Here is a 20,828-nt window from a genome sequence, read left to right on the forward strand (position 1 = left end):
TGTGGGACCATGAACTAAGTTCTTTCCTACGCAGTATATATAATACTTTGGAATTAGTCCGGAGAAACATTAAGATATACAAAGTGTTAACCTTTGAGTTAATAAAGCAACATAAGGAAACCCGAGGATTTAGCAAATTTTTTGCTGTTAGTTCTCTACAGTCTACTCTCTCAACAATATATATTTATATTTTTAGTCTAATGGATTGAATTTACGTACGAACTACAAAGTGAGCGCCTAAAGCAGGTAGCAGAACAGTTCACTGTGGTGAACAATCTCTGTTCGGTTCTTGGAATGGATTTCAACTTGACAGTTTATGGTATTCATCCAACTTTGGATGACTCATGGGGCACGGGCACGGACAGGAAAGTATCATTTTTCGTCAATTTCTTATTCCTGCATTTTCAGTTGCAAGATCTTGTAGTGACCATGGTAGAGCTTTGGAATCTGATGGATACACCGCTTGAGCAACAGAAATTCCATAATGTCACAGGAACTATTGCAGCTTCAGAGAATGAAATAACAGAACCAGACATTCTATCATTGGAGTTCCTTACTGATGTATTTTATCAACTTTTAGTATTCATTACCTGAGTTGTTTCTCTATTTGCCTCAACAAAATAACATTATTTTAATAATAAAATAATTTAGCTATCTGTATTCCAACGACTGCTACCTCTTTGGCTAGTACTTCCATTTTGCGGCGGCTTCTACTGAGATAGAATGCAAACGTTGATTCGACGCGATAATAAAAATTTACACGAGTCTGTTTCGGGGTAAAATGAGTTTTAGGGGAAGCCATGGAAGCCATTTCAAAGAAATTGTTGGAGTGACTATCGCATTATGTTCCTGTGTATGATGTGAACAGAGCATATTTTCAAAATACACCACAAAATAAGGATTATTCTGTCATATAGATGAAGCATTTCCCCTCTATTAAAATGTGAACGATCCATATAATCTAATGACGAAGTAATATAGGAATAATTATTTTCGAACTCACAAAATACTCTTTTTCATTAATTAATTGAAAAAATACCGTAACCTTTTATAAATTCATTAGCAGCTTATTACTTCATATTCTTGTTTTTCAAATTCTGAAAATTACTAAAATGCTACTTGATACTCACGGAAAATTTAGGGTCCGCTCCCAGCAAGTGTCACTAATACAGACCCAGGGTTTTGAAATTGTCCTGAGCCTGAAATCACCAAAAAGACCGTTAAAGGGGGCCAGGAGGGTGTCCTGGCGTAGCCCCTCCGACGCTCAAGTCAGTGACTGAGGATAAATGGGGGAGCAGCTAAGGAGGGTGCTGCTGAAAACAATAATCATATGCTCAAACCTGGTATTATAGGAGAATATCTGGGCCCTTGATGGGCTTGTTCTCCACTTGGGCTATGGATGTGCCAGGGGTAATAGGGCCCTTAATGGGCTTGTCTTCCATGGGGTATCACTACTTATCATTATACATGCTTTGAATTTATATAAATATATGATAAATTGTGTATAATTTTAATATTAGCTTGAAAAAAAGTCATATAGGTTAAAAAATCATTAAAAAATAAAACACTAACTTTTTTCTGTTTTTTAATCATAATTTTTTTTAAAATCCCAAATAAATGTTTGTTTATTTATTTTTAAAAAATGGAAGAAGAAAAAAAGACATACATACATATATATATATATATACACATATATATATATATAGAGACATACCAATGGGCCAATGGCAAGAAACTTTCGAATAGGAAAATTCTCGAGCAAGCTAATCAAGTTTCGGGGTCAAATTGTAATTTGAAGTAATTTATATCGACCGGCGCGCCATGGAGCATGGTCACCATCCTTCCCATTCTCTGTAACAAATTTTCAGAGGGGAAAAAGAGTTTTTCCTGGGCTCGAGATTTCTACCTCTAGATTCTCTGCGAATGGCTCGAAACAAGGTAATCTTCTCTTGATTTATTTATAAATTTTCTAACTGGGCATAGAACTGATTTTCATCGTTCGAGCTAATGATTCAAACTAAATCCTAATCAGAATGTGTTGACTTCATTTAGTATTTGGTACTTTTTATATTTGGGTACTTTTTATATTTGCTTATATTTGCGCTTCAAGAATTGATTTTGGGTTCCACCACTTTTTGAAATGGATGCGTCATAATACTTTGGAGAGTGAATATCAGCATACATCATGTACTTGCTCGAACATGCCTAGTACTCAGGGTGAACTAAGAGGGTGATAAGCGATGAGCAGGGCAAGATGTTCTGTTCCCCTCTTAAGAGAAAAAAATTTAATATTTTATTTTTAGTTTCTCTAAATCACAAGCTTCAGCCCCTAAAACACAAAATATTGTGGTCCTCCCCGGCTGATAATGCTGAAAGAATATCGTCAAAAATTATTTTTTCATTTAACAGGAAGGTCTAGTTTTGGTGCTTGATGTTGGTCCCTCAATGCACTCTATGCTGCCGGAGATGGAAAAGGTTTGCTCCATGCTCATACAAAAGAAGGTACACAAATATATCTGAACTGAAGAATTTAATGTCGCATTTGCTGACTGTTCAAATAATCTTCTTTTCATCCATGCAGCTTATTTTCAACAAGTATGATGAAGTGGGAGTTGTCGTGTTTGGAACTGCAGGTCTTTGAGTATTTGAGAACTCGTGCAGTATGTGTGAATAGTGAAGACTGTATTTTTGTGGAATCACGTTTATTTTTTCTCCAGAAATTGCATTGGTTATGCTTGTGTGTTAGTTGCTCATGAACTTCATGAGTTATTTTATGATTGGCACATCAAAAAATTCTGCCTACGGCATAAGCCACAAGTCCAGATGACATGAGAACATTTCTATCAGTTCATCGTTTTTTTATTGTGATTCGATCCTTGTTCTGTTATCTCAAAATGATGTGTTCTTTTGATTATTTTTCTGTTTGATTCATTTAGTGAAATTATTTATTTAATGGATGGAAATTTCAGATTCTAAAAATGACCTGACAGAAGAAGTGGGTGGATATGAAAATGTGATGGTTTTGCAAGGCATGAAGATCGTTGATGGAGATTTTGTAGCAACTTTACAACAGCTCCCTAGAGGAACTGTACATGGTGATTGTATCCAGTTTTTGCTTTTGATTTATGGTGTAGCAATCTATGCTCGGTTTTGGAGTAATAGTTATCACTGTGTTTTCTTTGTCATCATCTATTTGGTTTACGTGAGTTTTCCTGAAAATTGGTTGGTCCTTCATTCAGATTTCAAAATTCTTTCTTAAGTTAGTGTTTGAGAAAATAATTCAGTGGTCGTCAGAATAAATGTTAATTTGTATTTCATTTTTTGAACAATTTATTCTTTAACATTATTGATAGTTCTTGATGCACTTGTTGTTGGAATGGATATGTTAATTAAGAAGTATGGACCAACGAACAAGGGAAAGAAACGTATATGTCTCATAACAGACACATGTTCTCCTATCAAAGATCCATACGAGGGAACAAAGAAGGATCAAGTCAACACGGTTGTTGCACAGATGGTGGCACATGGCATGAAGATGGACTGCATAGTCGTTAGGGTAAAAAGAGAGTGGAATGTAGATGAGAAGATTGTGGAAGAGAATGATTCTCTATTAAATATATTTACAAATAATTCTTCCTCAAGGAAAGTGTGTGTGGAGAGTCCAACTTCATTATTAGGTGCTCTAAGAACCCGTAATATTTCTCCTGTTACTATATATCGAGGTGATTTTGAGCTGAGCTCTACAATGAAAATCAAGGTGAGACCAGCGGATGGGTGCTAAAAATTTCGTTTGTTGTTTTACTCCAATTTATTTTCCTTGTGAGGATGTACGTTGTGATTTTCCGTTTCCTTTGCTTATTCACTTGGCATAAGATGGTCATCCTGGAAAAAAACGTCATTTATTTTTTTAATGAGCTAGTAAATTTCTTTTATGATTTCTTGCTAGTTTTGCATAGATAATTTTGCGCAATTAGGCAAGTACTTTACTATTTCAAGAGAATGTTTCAGAATCTTGTTTCAAGATTTGATGTTATGGATGTATCATTTACAAATGATAAGAGAGGTCGTAGAAATTATGACTGATGATTGCTGATTTCTCTCAGCTTTTGATGACCATTCCATCTAATGCTTTAAGATGTTAGGGATTTATTTATCTAGATGTTGTCGGTTTAGAAATGATTACATGGTTTGCAGTACTTGTATGTGATTATGTGTGATATCTGATAGCTTTTGATGACCACTGATAACTTTAAGATGCTAAGGAGGAAATATGTTACATATGTTGTGCTATAAAGTTTCAGTCTTCAGAACACATTCCTTTTTTGCGGATATTCTTTCATTCTGAATTCAATACTTGTGCCTTTCCCTCATGTTTCTTTTGTCATATGTGATGACGTACTACAGGTTTAAGTTATCAATGAGTAGAGGAGCTAACAGCTAATGTTTTAATTTCTTTAACATTTAGCTTTTCTTGGACATATTAATCAAGGACTTCTGGTTGCATAATTTCGTCCAATTTCGATATGCTGTTTTATGCATTTGTATAGGATTTTTAATTGTTCTCTGCTACAAACATGTTTTAGATTTGTGAACATTGACATTATTAACCCATCAAAACAATAATCCTTATGCTTTGTTTTGATTTAGGTGTGGGTTTACAAGAAAACATCAGAAGAGAAATTTCCCTCATTAAAAAAGTATTCTGACAAAGCACCTCTGACAGATAAATTTGCTACGCATGAAATTAAGGTTGATTATGAATACAAAAGTGTTTCAGAACCTGATAGAGTTGTGCCACCTGAACAAAGGATCAAAGGTTACCGCTATGGTCCGCAAGTAGTTCCAATATCATCTGCTGAGTGGGAGGCCGTAAAGTTCAAACCTGAGAAAGGTGTGAAGCTTCTTGGTTTTACCGACAATGCAAATATAATGCGGTAAATTTAAGTCGCTCCTTGTTAACCCCGAATGATTTATGTGAGTTAATTGCTATATTGATGTTGAAGAGATATTTTTTTCCACATTTTTTGTCTCCATCAATACATACTGATAGACACTATTATATGAGAGATGTCAACATCTTCATTGCTGAACCTGGAAATACCAGTGCCATTCTCGCAGTTTCTGCACTAGCTAGATCAATGCAGGAAATGAATAAAGTCGCCATTATCCGCTGTGTTTGGAGACAAGGGCAGACAAATGTTGTTGTTGGGGTGCTAACGCCAATTGTATCCGAGAAAAATAATATTGTAAGTCATCAGGAAACATTCTGACTGTAGTTCGACATTTCGGTTGTTGTACCATATAGATGATAGTCACACTAAACTACATAGGTAACTATTGATTCTCAACAATCCTGCACCCGACAATTGCACAACTTGCAAATAATGGGGATCATACTCGCTACCTTGACTTTTACCAAGGCTTGCTTGGTTACCACCAGCTACCAAGCCTTTGTTTTTCGCTTTTAATTTTAATTCATCTTATCAATTTACTTCGTTTTTTTTATTTTTGTGCAGCCAGATTCGTTTTACTTCAATGTTCTTCCATTTGCCGAGGATGTCAGGGAGTTCCAATTTCCATCTTTTGACAAGATGCCTCCACTGATGCAGCCAAATGACCAACAGCAAGAGGCAACAGATAAGTTTGTCCAAATGCTCGATCTTGCTCCAACTGGCAAAGGGGAAGTCTTGCAACCCAACTTCACTCCAAATCCTGTTCTGGAGGTAGTTAACAATAATGTTTCTGTTTTGTCTTGATAAGCACATCAAAGAATGTGAAAATGTTTTGATTGATTTCATATCAATACCCTTGTTTGTGTTTCTTGGACCAACAATTGGGGCGATTGCAGAAGAGTTCTCATTGTTTGTGAAAGATAAGAATAGGTTTTATGAAGAGAGATGTTTTTGAATGTTATCGTAATTCTTCCTCTTACAGTTCATATTTTTGGATTAATATCCCTCTTATGTTGTTCCATGAATGTTCCAGCGCTATTATCGTTGTCTCGAATTGAAATCTAAAGACCAAAATGCAAGTGTTCCTCCACTTGATGAAACCCTTAGAAAGATAACAGAACCTGATCCCGAGCTTCTTTCTCAAAACAGAGCCGTGACCAATGATTTTCGACTGTCCTTTGAACTCAAAGAGCATCCAAAGGTTACTTTTACGATTATTTTTGTTTTTGGTACCAGTTCCTTGACAAGTCTCAGAGATATCAACCTGCTCTATGCTGCAGTTGAAGAAATCATCTCGAAGATTATTAACTGAAAAACCGTCTAGATCAAACAATGAAGTGGAAGGTGCTAGCGCTGATGGTCAAGCCATGGATGCTATTGAATATAAATCTGAAGTCAAGGTTGAGAAAATAGGCAATTCTAATCCTGTTCAAGATTTTGAGGCCATGGTATCTCGCAGAGATGGTCCACAATGGGTTAACCATGCAATTCAGAATATGAAACATAAGATTTTTGATTTAGTCGAGAATTCTTTTGAAGGAGATGCTTATCAGACAGCACTTGAATGCTTGGTTTCACTGCGCAGAGGTTGCATTCTTGAGCAGGTATGATTCCCCATCTCCGTGTTGGATATGTTTCTTGGTTTTACATATTCTTAAATAGTTTGCGAGAACTGGTGAAGATTTGTTGAATGTGATACCATGTCAAGAATCTTTGAAAATTTAGGAGCCAAAACAGTTCAACGACTTCTTCCGCCATCTCCACAAATTCTGCCTAGAGAGGGACCTCAAGAGCTTCACTGAATTGTTGGCAGTCCATGAAGTTGTTCTAATAAGCAACACTGAAGCAGCTGAGAGGTCTAAACTTATCATTGTCTTCTGTTTGTTTCTTTCATTGTAACTCGTGCTTGAATCCTTTTTGAGTGAAAGTGATGGAAGGCCAACCAAAAGGTCGGCTGCTAATCTTGTTATTTTTCTCATTGTTCAGTGATGTTTCAGAGAGTGAAGCTAGAAGCTTGATGGTGAAAAATGAGCCAAAAACTGAACAAGGCATCTGAGGCAATAATTTTAATGGATGTACTGGGAATGTGTCTTTGCTTTGGCCATATTTTGAATGAGTAGCAAGAATCGTGCCATTTAATATTATGTATTATGAGAACTAATTAATGATATAATGTTATGTTCCACATATAGTATATTATTTCAAACTTAGGTATATAAATAATGGCGAAAACAGACTAATGTCCTCGAAAGCAGGCTACACTACACATGAAATGTGAAAAAATGTTTATAAATACTATAAAAGATGCGTTCTACTAAAAATACAAAGGAAATCCAATAAAATTTATGATTATGTAATTGCCGCTCTACCTTCGGTTACAATTACTAATAAAATAAGAATAAAATGAAGCTATATTTATAATTGAGCCGCTTAAATATTTTGTAATTTATTATTGTATATATTGAAATAACAGAAGAAAGTCAAAATATAGAATCAAAAAACAAGTTTGATCAACTGAAAAAAAGAAACATAATTAATGAAAAAATAAGTTTAAGCAATTCAATCAATAAATAGTTTTACCATGTTTTGATAATATTTTTTTAGCTTAAATTACTATAAATGTTTTTTTTATTTTTATTAAATTATTTGATTTTAAGTTAAATTGGATTGATTTATTTTGTCGACATAATGATTTGACTTTATTATTTTGACCATTTAGGCTTTGTGGGAGATTGTTACAAATCTCAGTTCTAAAACCTCATGAGAAAATAAAATAATTCTCAATCAATTTCCTAATTAAAAAGCCTTAAAAAAATTGTTTTTAATATTTCGAATGTCGCCTTGTCTCTATCTGTCCAATCATATATTAATATTCTACATTACATTATATAAACAAAAATTATCCTTGCATGTTTATTTAAAAACCAAAAGAATGACCATTTTCTCTCTACATCATATACAAAAGTATAACTTTTGCTATAATTTCCTATGAAAGTATGCAAAAACTAATTACTGTTAAAAGTTTATTAGACCTTTGTTAATTATCGATATTTGATTTAATTTCATACATATAATATAATAATACACATACTACAAATAATATTATTAAGACTGTATAACTTTTATGTATTAATTAAAATATTCGATTATTCAAATCCAGCTTATTATTACAGTTGTTAGGAGTAAATACATTAAATTAAAGTGGAAGTTACAAGATATATTACTTTTAACTAAGCCAATGTTTTTTCCATTTATGACCCTATGAATATTTTTATGTACATATTATATACATTTATAACCCTTCATCTATTCAATGTTTTTTTCCTTCTATAATTAGAGAGCAAAGTTTTTAGTTCACAATTGGAAAATTTTGCCTTTGTGATCTAAAATTAGATGGTGGGAGGCGATTTTCATTTTGAGCTCTGACATATAAGATATATCTACTTGTTACTTAAAATCTAAAATTTGAGAAATTTTGATTTGAAATTCGTTAAAACTTCATAAAGAACAATGTCTTGAAAGAGTATTCTACGTTAAATTCGTTGTATGAGACGGTCTCATGGGTCGTATTTTGAGTGGCGGATCTCTTATTTGAGTCATCCATAAAAAAACATTACTTTGTATAATAAGAGTGTTACTTTTTATTATGAATATCTGTAGGGTTGATCCGTCTCACAGATAAAAATTCGTAAGACCATCTAAGAAGAGACCTACTCAAATAAATAAGTATGTGTATCAATATTTCACCTCACTAATTACACATATCATATAAAATATCGCTAACCAATTTTAATACTTAATAATTATGTACACGCGTTGCATGTGTTATTATTATTTTTAATTTGATCAAATAATACTAAATAATTAACACAAAATTATTTTCAATTTAGAAAAGTTGTTCGATTTAAAAGTGAAATTTTGTTTAGATTCTTTTCTATGTAAAATATGGAGTGATTTGATGAGTTTTTTAGTATGGTATGAATGATAATTATGAAATTAAATATTTTGATGTCGTTTGAGTTGATTAAACAAAGATAGATTAATAGTCAAACACTTATCCAATGTTTGGTTAAAATTTTAAAATGTTTTAATAATCATTTTGACCTCATTTAAGATCCAATTTTGTGGATAACTATTTGATTATTAATCTAACAATTCAAGTGTGATACATTATCAAAACTCAATAAATTACATTTTTCTCCTCTTATTTCTTAAAGTGTTAAAGTTATTTATTGAATAAAAACTTTATTTTAGAGTGTTGTACGTTAGATGTCGATAATGATATTTAATATATATCATTATTATTTAATTTGATTTAAACTTTAAAAAATATAAATATATATTTTTATTTTGAAAAAATAATTTATTTGTATATATTTTAATAAAATAATAAAAACTAAATTTTAATGTTGGTTATGCTTATCAATAATATTTTTATTTTTATTATATTTAATTTTATGATATTTACACTTATTAATTCAAATACTATTAATATCTTTATTATTAACATTATTATTATCATCATCTAATATTATGTATTGCTTCCAGATGTGTACAACAAATAAGTAAACTTAACAAGAGTATAATAGTAAATTTCTTAATATTTAAAATCTAATCACATATTCAAAATGTTGAATCAAACAATTTTAATAATATCACATAATGTTTGATTAATAATATATCAATCTTGTTATCTATAGCATAATCAATCATTTATTTATCTCATCACTTGTACCAAACACACCCTAAGGGTCTCACACTTAATAACATAATATATATATATATATATATATATAAGTATTCAAGTTCATTAATGTTTTCGAGGTATTTCTTCAAAATTATGTGTTTTAATTGTATCAAAACCATTTTTTTTCCTATATAATTTTTTGTGACTTTTTTTTCTTTCTATCATTTTTATTTAAAAATAAATAAACATTTTGTACAAGTTGAGACATGAGATAAAATTGACATGAAATATTACCAATTCTGAAATTCTTGTTAATTTTAATAATTGTCATATTAAGCCTATTTTATTCGATTTATAAAAAAATATATTTATTCTACGAACTAATTACAAAAGGAACGAAACTTAAAAAAAAAAAAAACATAAAAACACTATTGTACAAGAAGGCAGCATACTACAATTTTGTTGCAGACTCCAAGTATCGTGTCTTCAAGTATCTATCCTCTTCGCATGTTATCTTTGCCGGTGAGTTTTTTAATCCGTTTCTGAGGATGTAATATATGGTGTCCATTGATGTGACAGAAGCATTAGCGTGGGCTCAATTGAACATAGAAAATGGCTTCCTCGGTAAAAGTCGTCTTACCTTCTTCCTTTCTTCTTCATTTCTAAAAGAAAGTGATATGTAAGTGTGTTCACATATCCAGCTCTTGAAGGATTATGCTGGCAAATACACCACAGAAAACTGCATCTATATGGTATTTTCTTTAATATTATCTAACTATTTATTTCTGAATCTTCTGATGACAAATGTTATTTATTAAGATTTTATATGGCCAATATCTTTATTCCTACATGTCTAAAAGTTGATAGAGGACAGATGACACGATATATAAAATAGGTTTGATCGTGCCAAGGATGTGTTGTTTGGTAAATTCTAAGCCAATCTGTGAGTACTTGTGATCTGCAGGCTGATGTCTTTTTGGCTCCACAAATTGCATTAGCTACCACGCGGTTTAAAATCGATATGGTACATAAATGGTCGAACTTAACCTTCGTCCTCATTTCTCCTTACTTTCGAAGATGGACCCTTTTCTCGTTTTTCTAGTTAATTGGTCAAGTAGTGCATGCTTCTTAAAAATGCTTGTCGAATGTTTTTGTTGATTTTTACGGCTTATAGTTTGTTGTAAGACAAATTTCAGACTTTCCATATATATAAATTTCAGACTTTTCACACACACACACACACACCTGAATTTACCCTAAATTCTTGCAAACATTCATTTAAATCCACCGGATGCAGCATTGTGCTCGAATTTGCAATGGTAGAATTGTCTAAATCCAATGAATACCAAAATATGTGAGTTTTATGGTTGATGTCACATTAAAAAAAAAAAAACTAACACAATGGTGATAATTGGATTAATTATCGTGATTGTAATTAATGTCTTAACAAAGAATGACTGAATTTGAATTTTCTATTTCAGAAAATTAATGATTCCACATTAATTGATTTGGCCAACAATTTTAGCAAAAAAAGTTTTCTCAACAAATAGAAGAATATTCTCTCTATGCTATGCATATAACAATTAGGTAGCATAGGAACCAAGAAAGAAATTATAGGTAACAATAATATTCATATTTTTGGTATAACATGCATGTAGTAACTAATGATATATACACAGTATCATTTTAAAACATGCATTTTATTACATTCAAATCGTACAGATTAAAGAACAGGTAACACCCATAAAACAATTAATTAGCAGCAAGAACCAAGAAAAAAAATATAGGTAGGATAATACATGTTTATTGAACGAGGAGTCTGACAAATCTTGAAACTAGAGGAAACCCTTCTGTTTGCAGGTTTCAATTGCTCTATCAAACATTTCTTCAAGCTCATTCTCATATTTGAATCCTGTTTCCAACAGCTTCTTTGAAGAAAGGCCAGAGATTTTAAATGCTTGAATATCTTTCCAACAACTGCATGTGTTACCAAAATTATTTCATATGGTGGGAAATTTGTAAATTTGATCATTTATGTTCGTTTTTCTGTGATTTTAGTAATATGTATCGAGAGATTTCTGTTTCGGTCCATTATTTTTTTTTTCAAATTTAATTTTTTTTTAGGAGATGATTAAAATTTTGAAAATGGTATGAATATAATAGGGGATGGATTAATTAAACTTACTCAGGAGTGGGGATTTGAAACTGCGGATATCTGGATGATATAAACTGAGATAGCTGATGAATCGTGAATTCAACAGCAGAGCAAATGTATCTCCCCTTGGCATCTGGGTGCTCAAAAAGATAAATATGGGCTCTAGCCACGTCATCCACATGCACTAAACTACTCTCCATAATCATCGGATAATTATTTTTGTCACCTACAAATCAAACAAAAAAACACGATATATTTTATACAGAGTTAGTTAATTAATCAAGATAGTTAGTTAGCTAATTATTGTATAAATATAAATGTGTACTGAACGATTTAACTAATCATTTCATTCATTCAGAAATGGAAGGGAATTGTTCTGCACTCTTGTTCTTAGGTCAATAATATATATGTGTGTGTGTGTGTGTGTGTGAATCTTTCATTAATAGAAAAGATAATCGTGAAACTATGCTTGCAGTTGATACTTGATATATAACATACCAAAGATTAACGCCATGGATATGTTGACTGTGTCAGGGATCCGAGGACAGATAAAAGGGCCCGTAACCCACGTAGGATTCAAAATCACGACATCGAGCCCCTTATCCTCGGCGAATTCTTGCACAGCTCTCTCGGCCAAGGTCTTGGTCACAACATACGCCCCTCCAAAACCTTTCACACTTCTGACAAATTCCACGTCCGTCCAACTACTCTCGTCTATAATGCTGGCAGCATTTTTGTTGAAGACCACAGCCGCGATACTCGATGTGTACACGACCCGTTTCAAGGTTTTAGAGTCAAGGCATGCCTGCAGAATGGCCCGCGTTCCATTCACGACCCGTTTGATCTTTTCTTCTTCGGGTTCTTTCTCCTCGAAGTCTAGCGGGTGGGCCATGTGAAAGACTCCGGTGCACCCTTCCAGGGAGGCTGCAAAGGTTTCAGGATTGTCGAGATCGGCGTTGTATATGTTGAGCCTCTCGGATGCACCGGGGAGGGTTGTGAGGTAGCTGATGTCCCTTTTTTTTCCTGCAAAAGCAGTTGAGATAGCTAGCTTGTTGAGTGATCACTCTAAGCGCATTTTAAGTTCAAGTGAAGATTATACCAATATATTTTTTTTAGGCTTGGTTGATATATACATGAATGTTATACACATGATCATAATAATAGTGAGAAAAAAAAAGAAGCAATTTGATGGGCTGAATCTGATGATAGACCTGGATGCATCCTTATAGTTGCATTGACGGAATAGCCATCTTCAAGAAGCCTTTTGACCATCCAAGATCCAAGAAAACCCGTTGCACCCGTCACACAGATTCTACCCTTCTTTATTTCCTCTCCCATTATAAAATTTCTCCTTTCAATTTATTTTCTTTGATCTGTAGTAGCAAGAGAACCATCCACTCACTTAAATAATAAGTTCCAAAGCTGGTGGGGGCTGATGCACGCAATCATTTTAGATCTTCCCAACGGCATCCATCAATCAAATTAAATCTGTGTCATGAAAGAAGCCATTTACCAAGAATCCATTAAAGCTATGTTTGGTGTGTAGGATAAGATAACTAATTGGATTGATGACAAAACTCAAGATGAGGATATACAATGTGTTGTGATAAATCATGTTTTGTTTGGTAAGATTTTAATGAGTGTGATAAATTTTACATTTTTTGTTGTTGAGACAAAAATAGAATAAACTAGCATTGATGACAATTTGGTATATAAAATGATATTTGTAGTATTGTTTTCAAAATCATGTGTTCTATTAATAAATAAATATTTTATAAAATTTTAAATTATAAATTATGTATTCATCTGATAATTTATTTTTTAATAAAAATTAATATGATTTTGCATTTTATCTCATTTTTAATATTGATTTCTAATTATTTTTTTCTCTATTTTTTAAATTTTATTTAGTTTCATCATGAAAAAATATAAACCATCAAAGAATAGAGTCCGAATCACGGAGGTTCTAACCTTCAAAACTCATAAATTTCAATTCAATTTAAATAATTTCATTCAAGAAAAAAAATGAAATTTCAAAAATTAATCAGCAAAAAATCAAACGCTTATCACCGAATACCCAGACCAAAGAATCTTTTGATTTCCTAAAACCTGAGCCGAGAGCAAACACACCATTAGTGTAAAGGGGGATATCTGGTATTGAGTTTAAATATCACCAGCTGCGTGATAGTTAGGCTAGATTTAGATAAATCTCATATCTCCCATTGTAATAAACGGGACGTTATCCACTTGCCTTTTGAGTAACTCAGATTTACATTCACTACTCTCACAAGTGCATTATTAGTTTTAAATTAAAAGTTTGAAACTTTAAACAAGTAATCCAAGAGGTAATTAATGGGACTTAATTGATTTGCTCACATCCACATGCATATATAGTCTTTGTAGACCTGTCTAGCTAGAAAATTTCAACGATAATTAAATGTTGATTATGGGTTAATCACCAAATGCATGATAATATTTTGTTGGAAGAATGAGTATTACAAATTTTTAAAAATGTCATTATCATAATTATAGTTTTCTGATGAAAATAACCAATGGTCAAGCCCATTAAATTGTTTCGTGCAACCTTTGCTTTCGGTCACTATTATCCAACTCTACTGTGCTTGTCATCATTAATATTCTCTTATTTAATGATCGTTCAACCTTCAACTCGCGCGACTACATTGTTAATTTACGTTTTTTTTTTTTGCAGAAGCTAGTCTGAAATGAATATTTATTCTTAAATATTTTTAAGAATTTCTTCTTTTGTTGATATAATTGATATATTTAAATATAAAATTTTGTCTTTCTAAACTAATTATTAGATTTTTCTTAATTATTTGTGATGGATCGGTTCTGACACCTGCGATGGTGCTTCAGACACAATATTCTCAATAAGCTGCAATAGTTCGTGTTCTGATAATGTAAACACCGATGAATTAGATCGAGTTTGGTTTTAAACCAAGCGAAAAATACTCGAAATAATCATTTGTTAAGTAAGAAAGCTGATTAGTTTGAAAGCCTTTTAATTTGTGTGAACTGAATAACTGAAATGAGGGGATCAGTTTTTGCTTGTATCAGTTTAGTTATGGTGAGAACTGATCTAATATCAGCTCGAACTGATCAAATCAATTTAAAAACAATAGTAAATGGTTAAGTACACGAGATATGTTTATAGATGTTCGGAGATTTCAACTGCTCTTACGTTACCTCTTCTACCACCTCGGATAGGATCCACTAGAAGACTTTGATTTATACAACACCTTGTACAAACCCACTCAGTTTAGGACTTACGCTATTGCCTAACTGAACTCCTAGCCTAGACTGAAGGCAGCACCTTCTAGCCAACACTTGTTTAACATCTATGTGTTAAAAACTACATACACAAGTTTAACGTCTTTGTGCAAGACTCACTCAACTTACCAACACGCTCAATTTTTCTGTATATATGAGTGATAGTGTGTGCATGTGTGAGAACTGATATATGAATATAACACGAAAGTGTTCTCATACACTGAGGAAATTGTGTTTCTAATCTAAGCTGATAACACGTTGAAGTGTTCCCTCGAATCTGGGCGGATTGCTTCTTGTAATTTGATATACGTTGAGTGTGCCCTTCTTCTTTTCTCGTGATTTTCACACACTTGTTTGTTGATGGTCTTGATCTTGTATTTATAGAGGCTTTGTGACCTTTCTTCAAGACTCATCAAATATTTCTGTTGCAATTTGAATCTGTTCCTCGATATTTGTCTCTTGTCCTTTCTGACGGTCATTCTGGAACGTCTTGACTTTAAGCTCTACTGCAACGTTCATTATTGTCATTTGACTGGACAATTGTTTTCCTTAATTCGCACAGCTGAATTCTATTTAGATAAGCTTGTCGTGTTCTGCAAACTGGTCGGCTCCTAACTGATGCTCTGAACTGGTCAGTTGAACTAGTCTTGAACTGGTGTGGTGAAATCAGTTGGCTCGTCAGCTGAACTGATTTCATTGCAATTAGTTAAACCGGTCAGCTGGGCTCTTCATCAATTGAGCTCTTCATCATGTTGGCCGGGCTTCTGAAGGTCCTTGCTGAACTACCTATCAGCTGAAAAATCAGTTGAACCTGGTCTTTGATATATCAGTTGAACTGGTTTAATATTTGGCAATCAGTTGGCACTTTCAAGTTTGCGTCTCGATAGCTTCAGTTTAGGCTCCGTAGCTTTCTGCACACTTCGGTAAATTCATTAAAAACAAAATAACAAGTTTTGTTAACATCAAAATCAAAATTGCGAACATAAAATGTTCCAACAATTTGTTCTTTATAGATAATATTGTGATAATATTATTGATGAGAATGATAACTCTCCAAATATTTTATTAATATTCAAAAGATTTTTTTTAATGAAATTATGTTTATGCTAATTGTGTAGGATTCTACACACAAAAAATAAAATCTATGGAAAATGTGAAATAAATAAGCAAGAAACAGCAGATTAGTTGAGAGAGAGAGAAGCGTGTGTAATTTTGGTTGTCGATTGTCAAGGCATGCAGAAAAACTGAGAAGTGAAGATTTCGTGTGATTAACTCGCGCTGGTTTTGTTGTGTTGCCGCGAGGTGTTGAAGACAATCGCAGACAACACTCGTGAAAAGTGTTGGTCGAAGAGCTGTGTATGGATCCGTGTTTTTGGCAATACATTCATTGCATATGTGGTTTTGTAATTGTTTATTCGGATGCACTTTACGTCCTTGACCTATCAAGGAAGATTGTTTTTTGTAGTTTCACTAGTATTATTTTTGTAAACTATTTACAATTTTCTAGTGAATATTTTAAGTTGAAATACAACTCAAGTTTTATACTTGTGTATGATTTATTCTGTCTTGCTTTAATCGTAAAACTTTATTTGTGTGGTCAACTAATTAATTTCACGGAATGTTGTGGATATGTGTTACAACACGTATACACAACACCTAAAATTCAATACACATAACCTAAATATTTTCTGAACTTTTATATTAAACAAATCAACTCTCATAATCTAAGTTCTAACTACTGATATTTTTTTATAACGATAACTTATGTATTTAATTCGACAAAATAATAATTAATTTTCGTCTTTCCCTAAAATCTAATACTATGTTTGTCCTTATATTTTGGTTGAATTTTCTTTTATCTGTGTCACTTATTTTTCTCTTTTACCAATATATATTTGCCTTCCAACAATTTTTTAATCCAATTAAAACATCCATTAAATAAGAGTACAAGGAGAATTTTTTTCTAAAATTTACATTTTCAATAACTTTTAAAATCAGTGTGAAATTACGCACAAGCCTAAATATATGATAGGGATGGAGTAACAATTTTTTAAAAAATCTTTCATAAATTTTCTATGTAGTTCTTTGACATTGCTTGGTTTATTATGGGTTTCAATTTGGGTCAGTCGGATCGAGTTGAAACAATAGTATCACAAAAAAAATCCTCAAACTGAACTGACTCGAACCTGAGACAATCCAAAAACTTTAAACCCAAACCCAAACTAACACAACTCACCTGATTTTATTTTTTTACTATACAACGTTAATATATTATTCTTTTATTTTTAACAAAACAAGTAAATAAAATTATAAAAAAATTCAAAACACATAACAACAAATGATCGCTTAAATATGATAATTATGTCTCACTAGTTTAAATTTAAAATTTAAGAGTCTAATAATAATTGTCTAAATTATTGATTAATCCATAAAAAAACAATTGTTTAGAAAACTTTAAAACATCACAATGAAGATTCATGATATTAAAATAAAATTCAGATTTAAAGGTTTCATTTTTTATTAAATTGATGTAGCAAAATATATGGAAAGAAGCTAACAGTGTGAACAAAAAACTTCAAAATTTGGCAAGTTGAGCAGCTTAGACCATTAGGAATACTATTTCTGAAAGTGTTTCGAACAATTCCTCTTTCGTTCATCACTTCATTCAATTTATTATATTTATATTGTTCAGGTCGGGTGGAGATAGAAGGAAAACAGAAGGTCGGGGACTTGGGCTAATGGGTTGGGCGCGTATCCTTGGTCCTAATTTTTTTAAAATATAAATGGGTCGGTGGGTTTGGGTTTAGTGATAACTTGATCTTTAATTCAGTTAAAAAAAAAATCGGGTTAGATTCGAGTGTGAACCAATCTGACCTGAACTCGAAAACTCTCAACCCTAGTATTTTTGAGTCGACTCGTGTATGATTTATCATCTACAAGAAGCTTTGCTTGAAGTTCTTAAAACTTGTACTTGGGCTTATCTCGACTTAATTAGTTTTCGATTTTTATATGTACTGGGTGAATATATTTTTCGTTACTTTAAAGTCTGAAATTTGTGGTTTACCAGATGTTTGATGCATCCCCGAACTGTTGCTTTGGGTCTTTTATGCTACGGCACCAATTAGATTTACATACAGTTTGTTGCCATGCATAATTAAAGAAGACTATATTCAAAGAACAGGAAACGCCGCGATTTTGATGAATGAAAAGAAACACTTTAATTTCCAGGGAAACAAGACACAAATTCATGAAATACAGCAACGAGAAGCATAGATACCAAACCGGGCAGCGTAACGATGAATACAATTAGTTTTGCTTCACAGTTTAAAAAAAAAGTTCACATTATTACAATTAATTATTGAATATATAATTTTTATATTAAGGCACCAAATCTTGAACATATCATCCTACATTCTTTTGAAGATCACGAAGGAAATATCTGAATCATGATGAACTAAAGGAAACCCTTTTCCTTACAACATGTGATTGCGTCATCGAACATATCTTCAAGTCGTCCATGTTGAAACTTGAATCCGGTATCCAGTAATTTCTTTGATGAAAACCGGGAGAATATTGCTGATATTAGGTCCTTCAAGGAACTGAACGAAGTCAAACACAAAATTTTACAAAGAAGGATGTGAAATGGATTAAAAGGATGGCTGACAAAGGTAATTAATTATGGGTTCCATGCCCATAACTGACAAAGGTAACTAATTAGACGTTGATTAATGGCCGTTTTAATGTAGTTTGCAATGTCTATCTCGTCCCACGAGTTAAAAATGATTTATAAATTCTATAATAATTTGAGTTAATCACTCTGTCCTACCCCATTGGTCTACCCTTGCCAAAAAAAAAGGGAGTGATCAGATGTACTTACTCTGCATTAATTGGCAATTGATATTGAGAATATCTTGCAGAAATACTCTCTCTCAACTCGTGTATCGTAACATGGAGAGCTGAACAAATGTATCTCCCTTGCATTCGGATACTCGAAGAGGAAAACTTGGGCGCTTGCAACATCGTCCACATGAACTAAACTTGTATCCATTAAGTACTTGTAATGCTCTTGATCATCTGCACGCCCTCATGGGATTAGTAATTTGTGACCATGAAGTATATTATTTCCAAGCTAACTAATTTAATTATCAATACTGCTATTTTCCCTCTACTTCATCGGGCTAGCTGGGATCGATATTAAGTTTGTGAATTAAAACTCAATTCACAAGTATATGCCGAAAATCAAAGCCAGGCATATCTTCACTGAATCAGGGAAATGAGAACTGATAAAGGGACCATGTATCCATGACGGGATCACTGTCACAAAATCCAATCCATGGTTCTCTGCAAATTCAGTAACTGCTTTCTCTGTCAGTGTCTTTCTTGTGACATATGATCCCGCTGAACCTCGTAACCTTCTGATAAGTCCCACATCTGTCCAAGAATCCTCGTCTACAATACTAGATTCTTGCCATTGTGTTTTAACTGTTGATGCACTCAAAGTGTGTATAAATCGCTTCACCGTTTTCGAATCAATGCAAGCTTGTAAAATGGCTAGGACGCCATTGATGGCCCTTTTGGTCTTTGTTTCTTCATCTTAATTATTTGCCTTCTAAACCTAAGGCAGAGCGACGTGAAAAACTCCGGTGCATCCTTGGATGGCGGGTGCGAAGGTCTCCGGTTTCTCAAGATCCGCGTTGAAGATTTGGAGCCTTTCTGATGCGCCTAGAAGATTTATGAGGTAGCCACTGTCCCTTTTTCCGTCTGTTGCATTAAATTTATGTTAAGTTGGTGCCAAGAATCAGCTTTCATGCGTCATTAAATATGGATTTAGTTACAAGTCTTGGTCCATTAAATTGCAATTTTTTTTATTTGTAATCATTTTTCATCGCAACATAAGACACGTTAGCAATGATCGTCGCAACGTTTAGTATTTTTCGATGAAACATATTCATTTTCTGATACGGCGTCAGCATTCCGATGAAAAAGAACTAAATCCATAAAAAATGTAAAATTAATTGACTAAGATCAAATAATTGACAAATAACATGATACAAATATATAACATGCAAGCAAGAACCAGGAATTTTCATCGGCGTGGACTAAAATAAATATAAATCATAAATTTTCTTTGATAAAAAAATCATTCTAAAAATAACATTATAATCAATAACCTACATTTATTTTTATTAACAAAATTAATTAGTGACAAGCAATGTGAATTAATTAGTGACAAGCAATGTGTCAATCAACTTAAAAGATGCATAACCCAAAAAAAAAAAAAAATCCCAAAAGATGTATAACCAGAATTCAATAACTAGTAGCCTAATATACTTGTCAAGGAAAAATAGAACAAATAATGTCTTTATGTAAAGATAGAACAATTAAATATATATAACAAAGTATATTTTCTTTTTAAATAAAGTTAACAAATAATCCATCACATAATGATAAAATTAGACCAAAAAAGAATATACTAAAATACTTTATGATATATACATCAGAAGTAACATGCTATTTTGATTGTGGAATTAAATTAAAGTTGTCTGAACTGAAGTAACTTTGATTCCACCAACTCGGGATGGCGGAACTAACTCAAAAATAAATACAAAGCCGGTTGGTGTCACTAAAAAATAAGTTACAAACTCATGCAACAGATAAATGCTCCCCATTTTAGGAATTGTCGATTCGAGATCCTCGTACCAAATACTAAAATAAATTATAATTATGACATGTATACGGGATA

At 32.5% G+C, this 20,828-nt stretch overlaps 2 protein-coding genes and 1 pseudogene across 2 annotated transcripts; 1 reads left to right on the top strand and 2 right to left on the bottom strand.

Annotated features, from left to right (window-relative positions):
* The first annotated feature begins 1,720 nt into the window (after positions 1–1,720).
* Positions 1,721–7,128, top strand: LOC142553103 (ATP-dependent DNA helicase 2 subunit KU80). The gene is made up of 12 exons (XM_075663106.1): positions 1,721–1,938; positions 2,410–2,502; positions 2,582–2,633; positions 2,970–3,101; positions 3,354–3,757; positions 4,648–4,934; positions 5,051–5,246; positions 5,517–5,723; positions 5,986–6,153; positions 6,233–6,556; positions 6,678–6,808; positions 6,939–7,128. The coding sequence occupies exons 1-12, from the start codon at positions 1,924–1,926 to the stop codon at positions 7,006–7,008; spliced, it is 2,079 nt and encodes a 692-aa protein (XP_075519221.1). The 5' UTR covers positions 1,721–1,923; the 3' UTR covers positions 7,009–7,128.
* A 4,192-nt stretch (positions 7,129–11,320) lies between these two features.
* LOC142553104 (vestitone reductase-like) lies at positions 11,321–13,249 on the bottom strand. Its single transcript, XM_075663108.1, has 4 exons — positions 13,006–13,249; positions 12,293–12,817; positions 11,825–12,020; positions 11,321–11,616 (listed from the first exon to the last, which is right to left on the bottom strand). The coding sequence occupies exons 1-4, from the start codon at positions 13,130–13,132 to the stop codon at positions 11,475–11,477; spliced, it is 990 nt and encodes a 329-aa protein (XP_075519223.1). The 5' UTR covers positions 13,133–13,249; the 3' UTR covers positions 11,321–11,474.
* A 5,168-nt stretch (positions 13,250–18,417) lies between these two features.
* LOC142554308 (vestitone reductase-like) lies at positions 18,418–20,175 on the bottom strand (annotated as a pseudogene).
* Positions 20,176–20,828: the final 653 nt, after the last annotated feature.

This window comes from Primulina tabacum, chromosome 8, assembly GCF_025594145.1.
Source record: "Primulina tabacum isolate GXHZ01 chromosome 8, ASM2559414v2, whole genome shotgun sequence".
Classification (NCBI taxonomy): Eukaryota; Viridiplantae; Streptophyta; class Magnoliopsida; order Lamiales; family Gesneriaceae; genus Primulina; species Primulina tabacum.

Bases quoted from the DNA above. Each gene is read 5' to 3' on its own strand.
- LOC142553103 (XM_075663106.1), top strand. The intron at 2,634-2,969 runs GTCTTTGAGTAT...TGGAAATTTCAG, and splicing joins TGTCGTGTTTGGAACTGCAG to ATTCTAAAAATGACCTGACA. The intron at 3,758-4,647 runs GTGAGACCAGCG...GTTTTGATTTAG, and splicing joins GCTCTACAATGAAAATCAAG to GTGTGGGTTTACAAGAAAAC.
- LOC142553104 (XM_075663108.1), bottom strand. From the start codon at position 13,132: ATGGGAGAGGAAATAAAGAAGGGTAGAATCTGTGTGACGGGTGCAACG. The intron at 12,818-13,005 runs GTCTATCATCAG...CTGCTTTTGCAG, and splicing joins AACTATAAGGATGCATCCAG to GAAAAAAAAGGGACATCAGC. The intron at 11,617-11,824 runs GTAAGTTTAATT...TAACACATGCAG, and splicing joins TTTCAAATCCCCACTCCTGA to TTGTTGGAAAGATATTCAAG.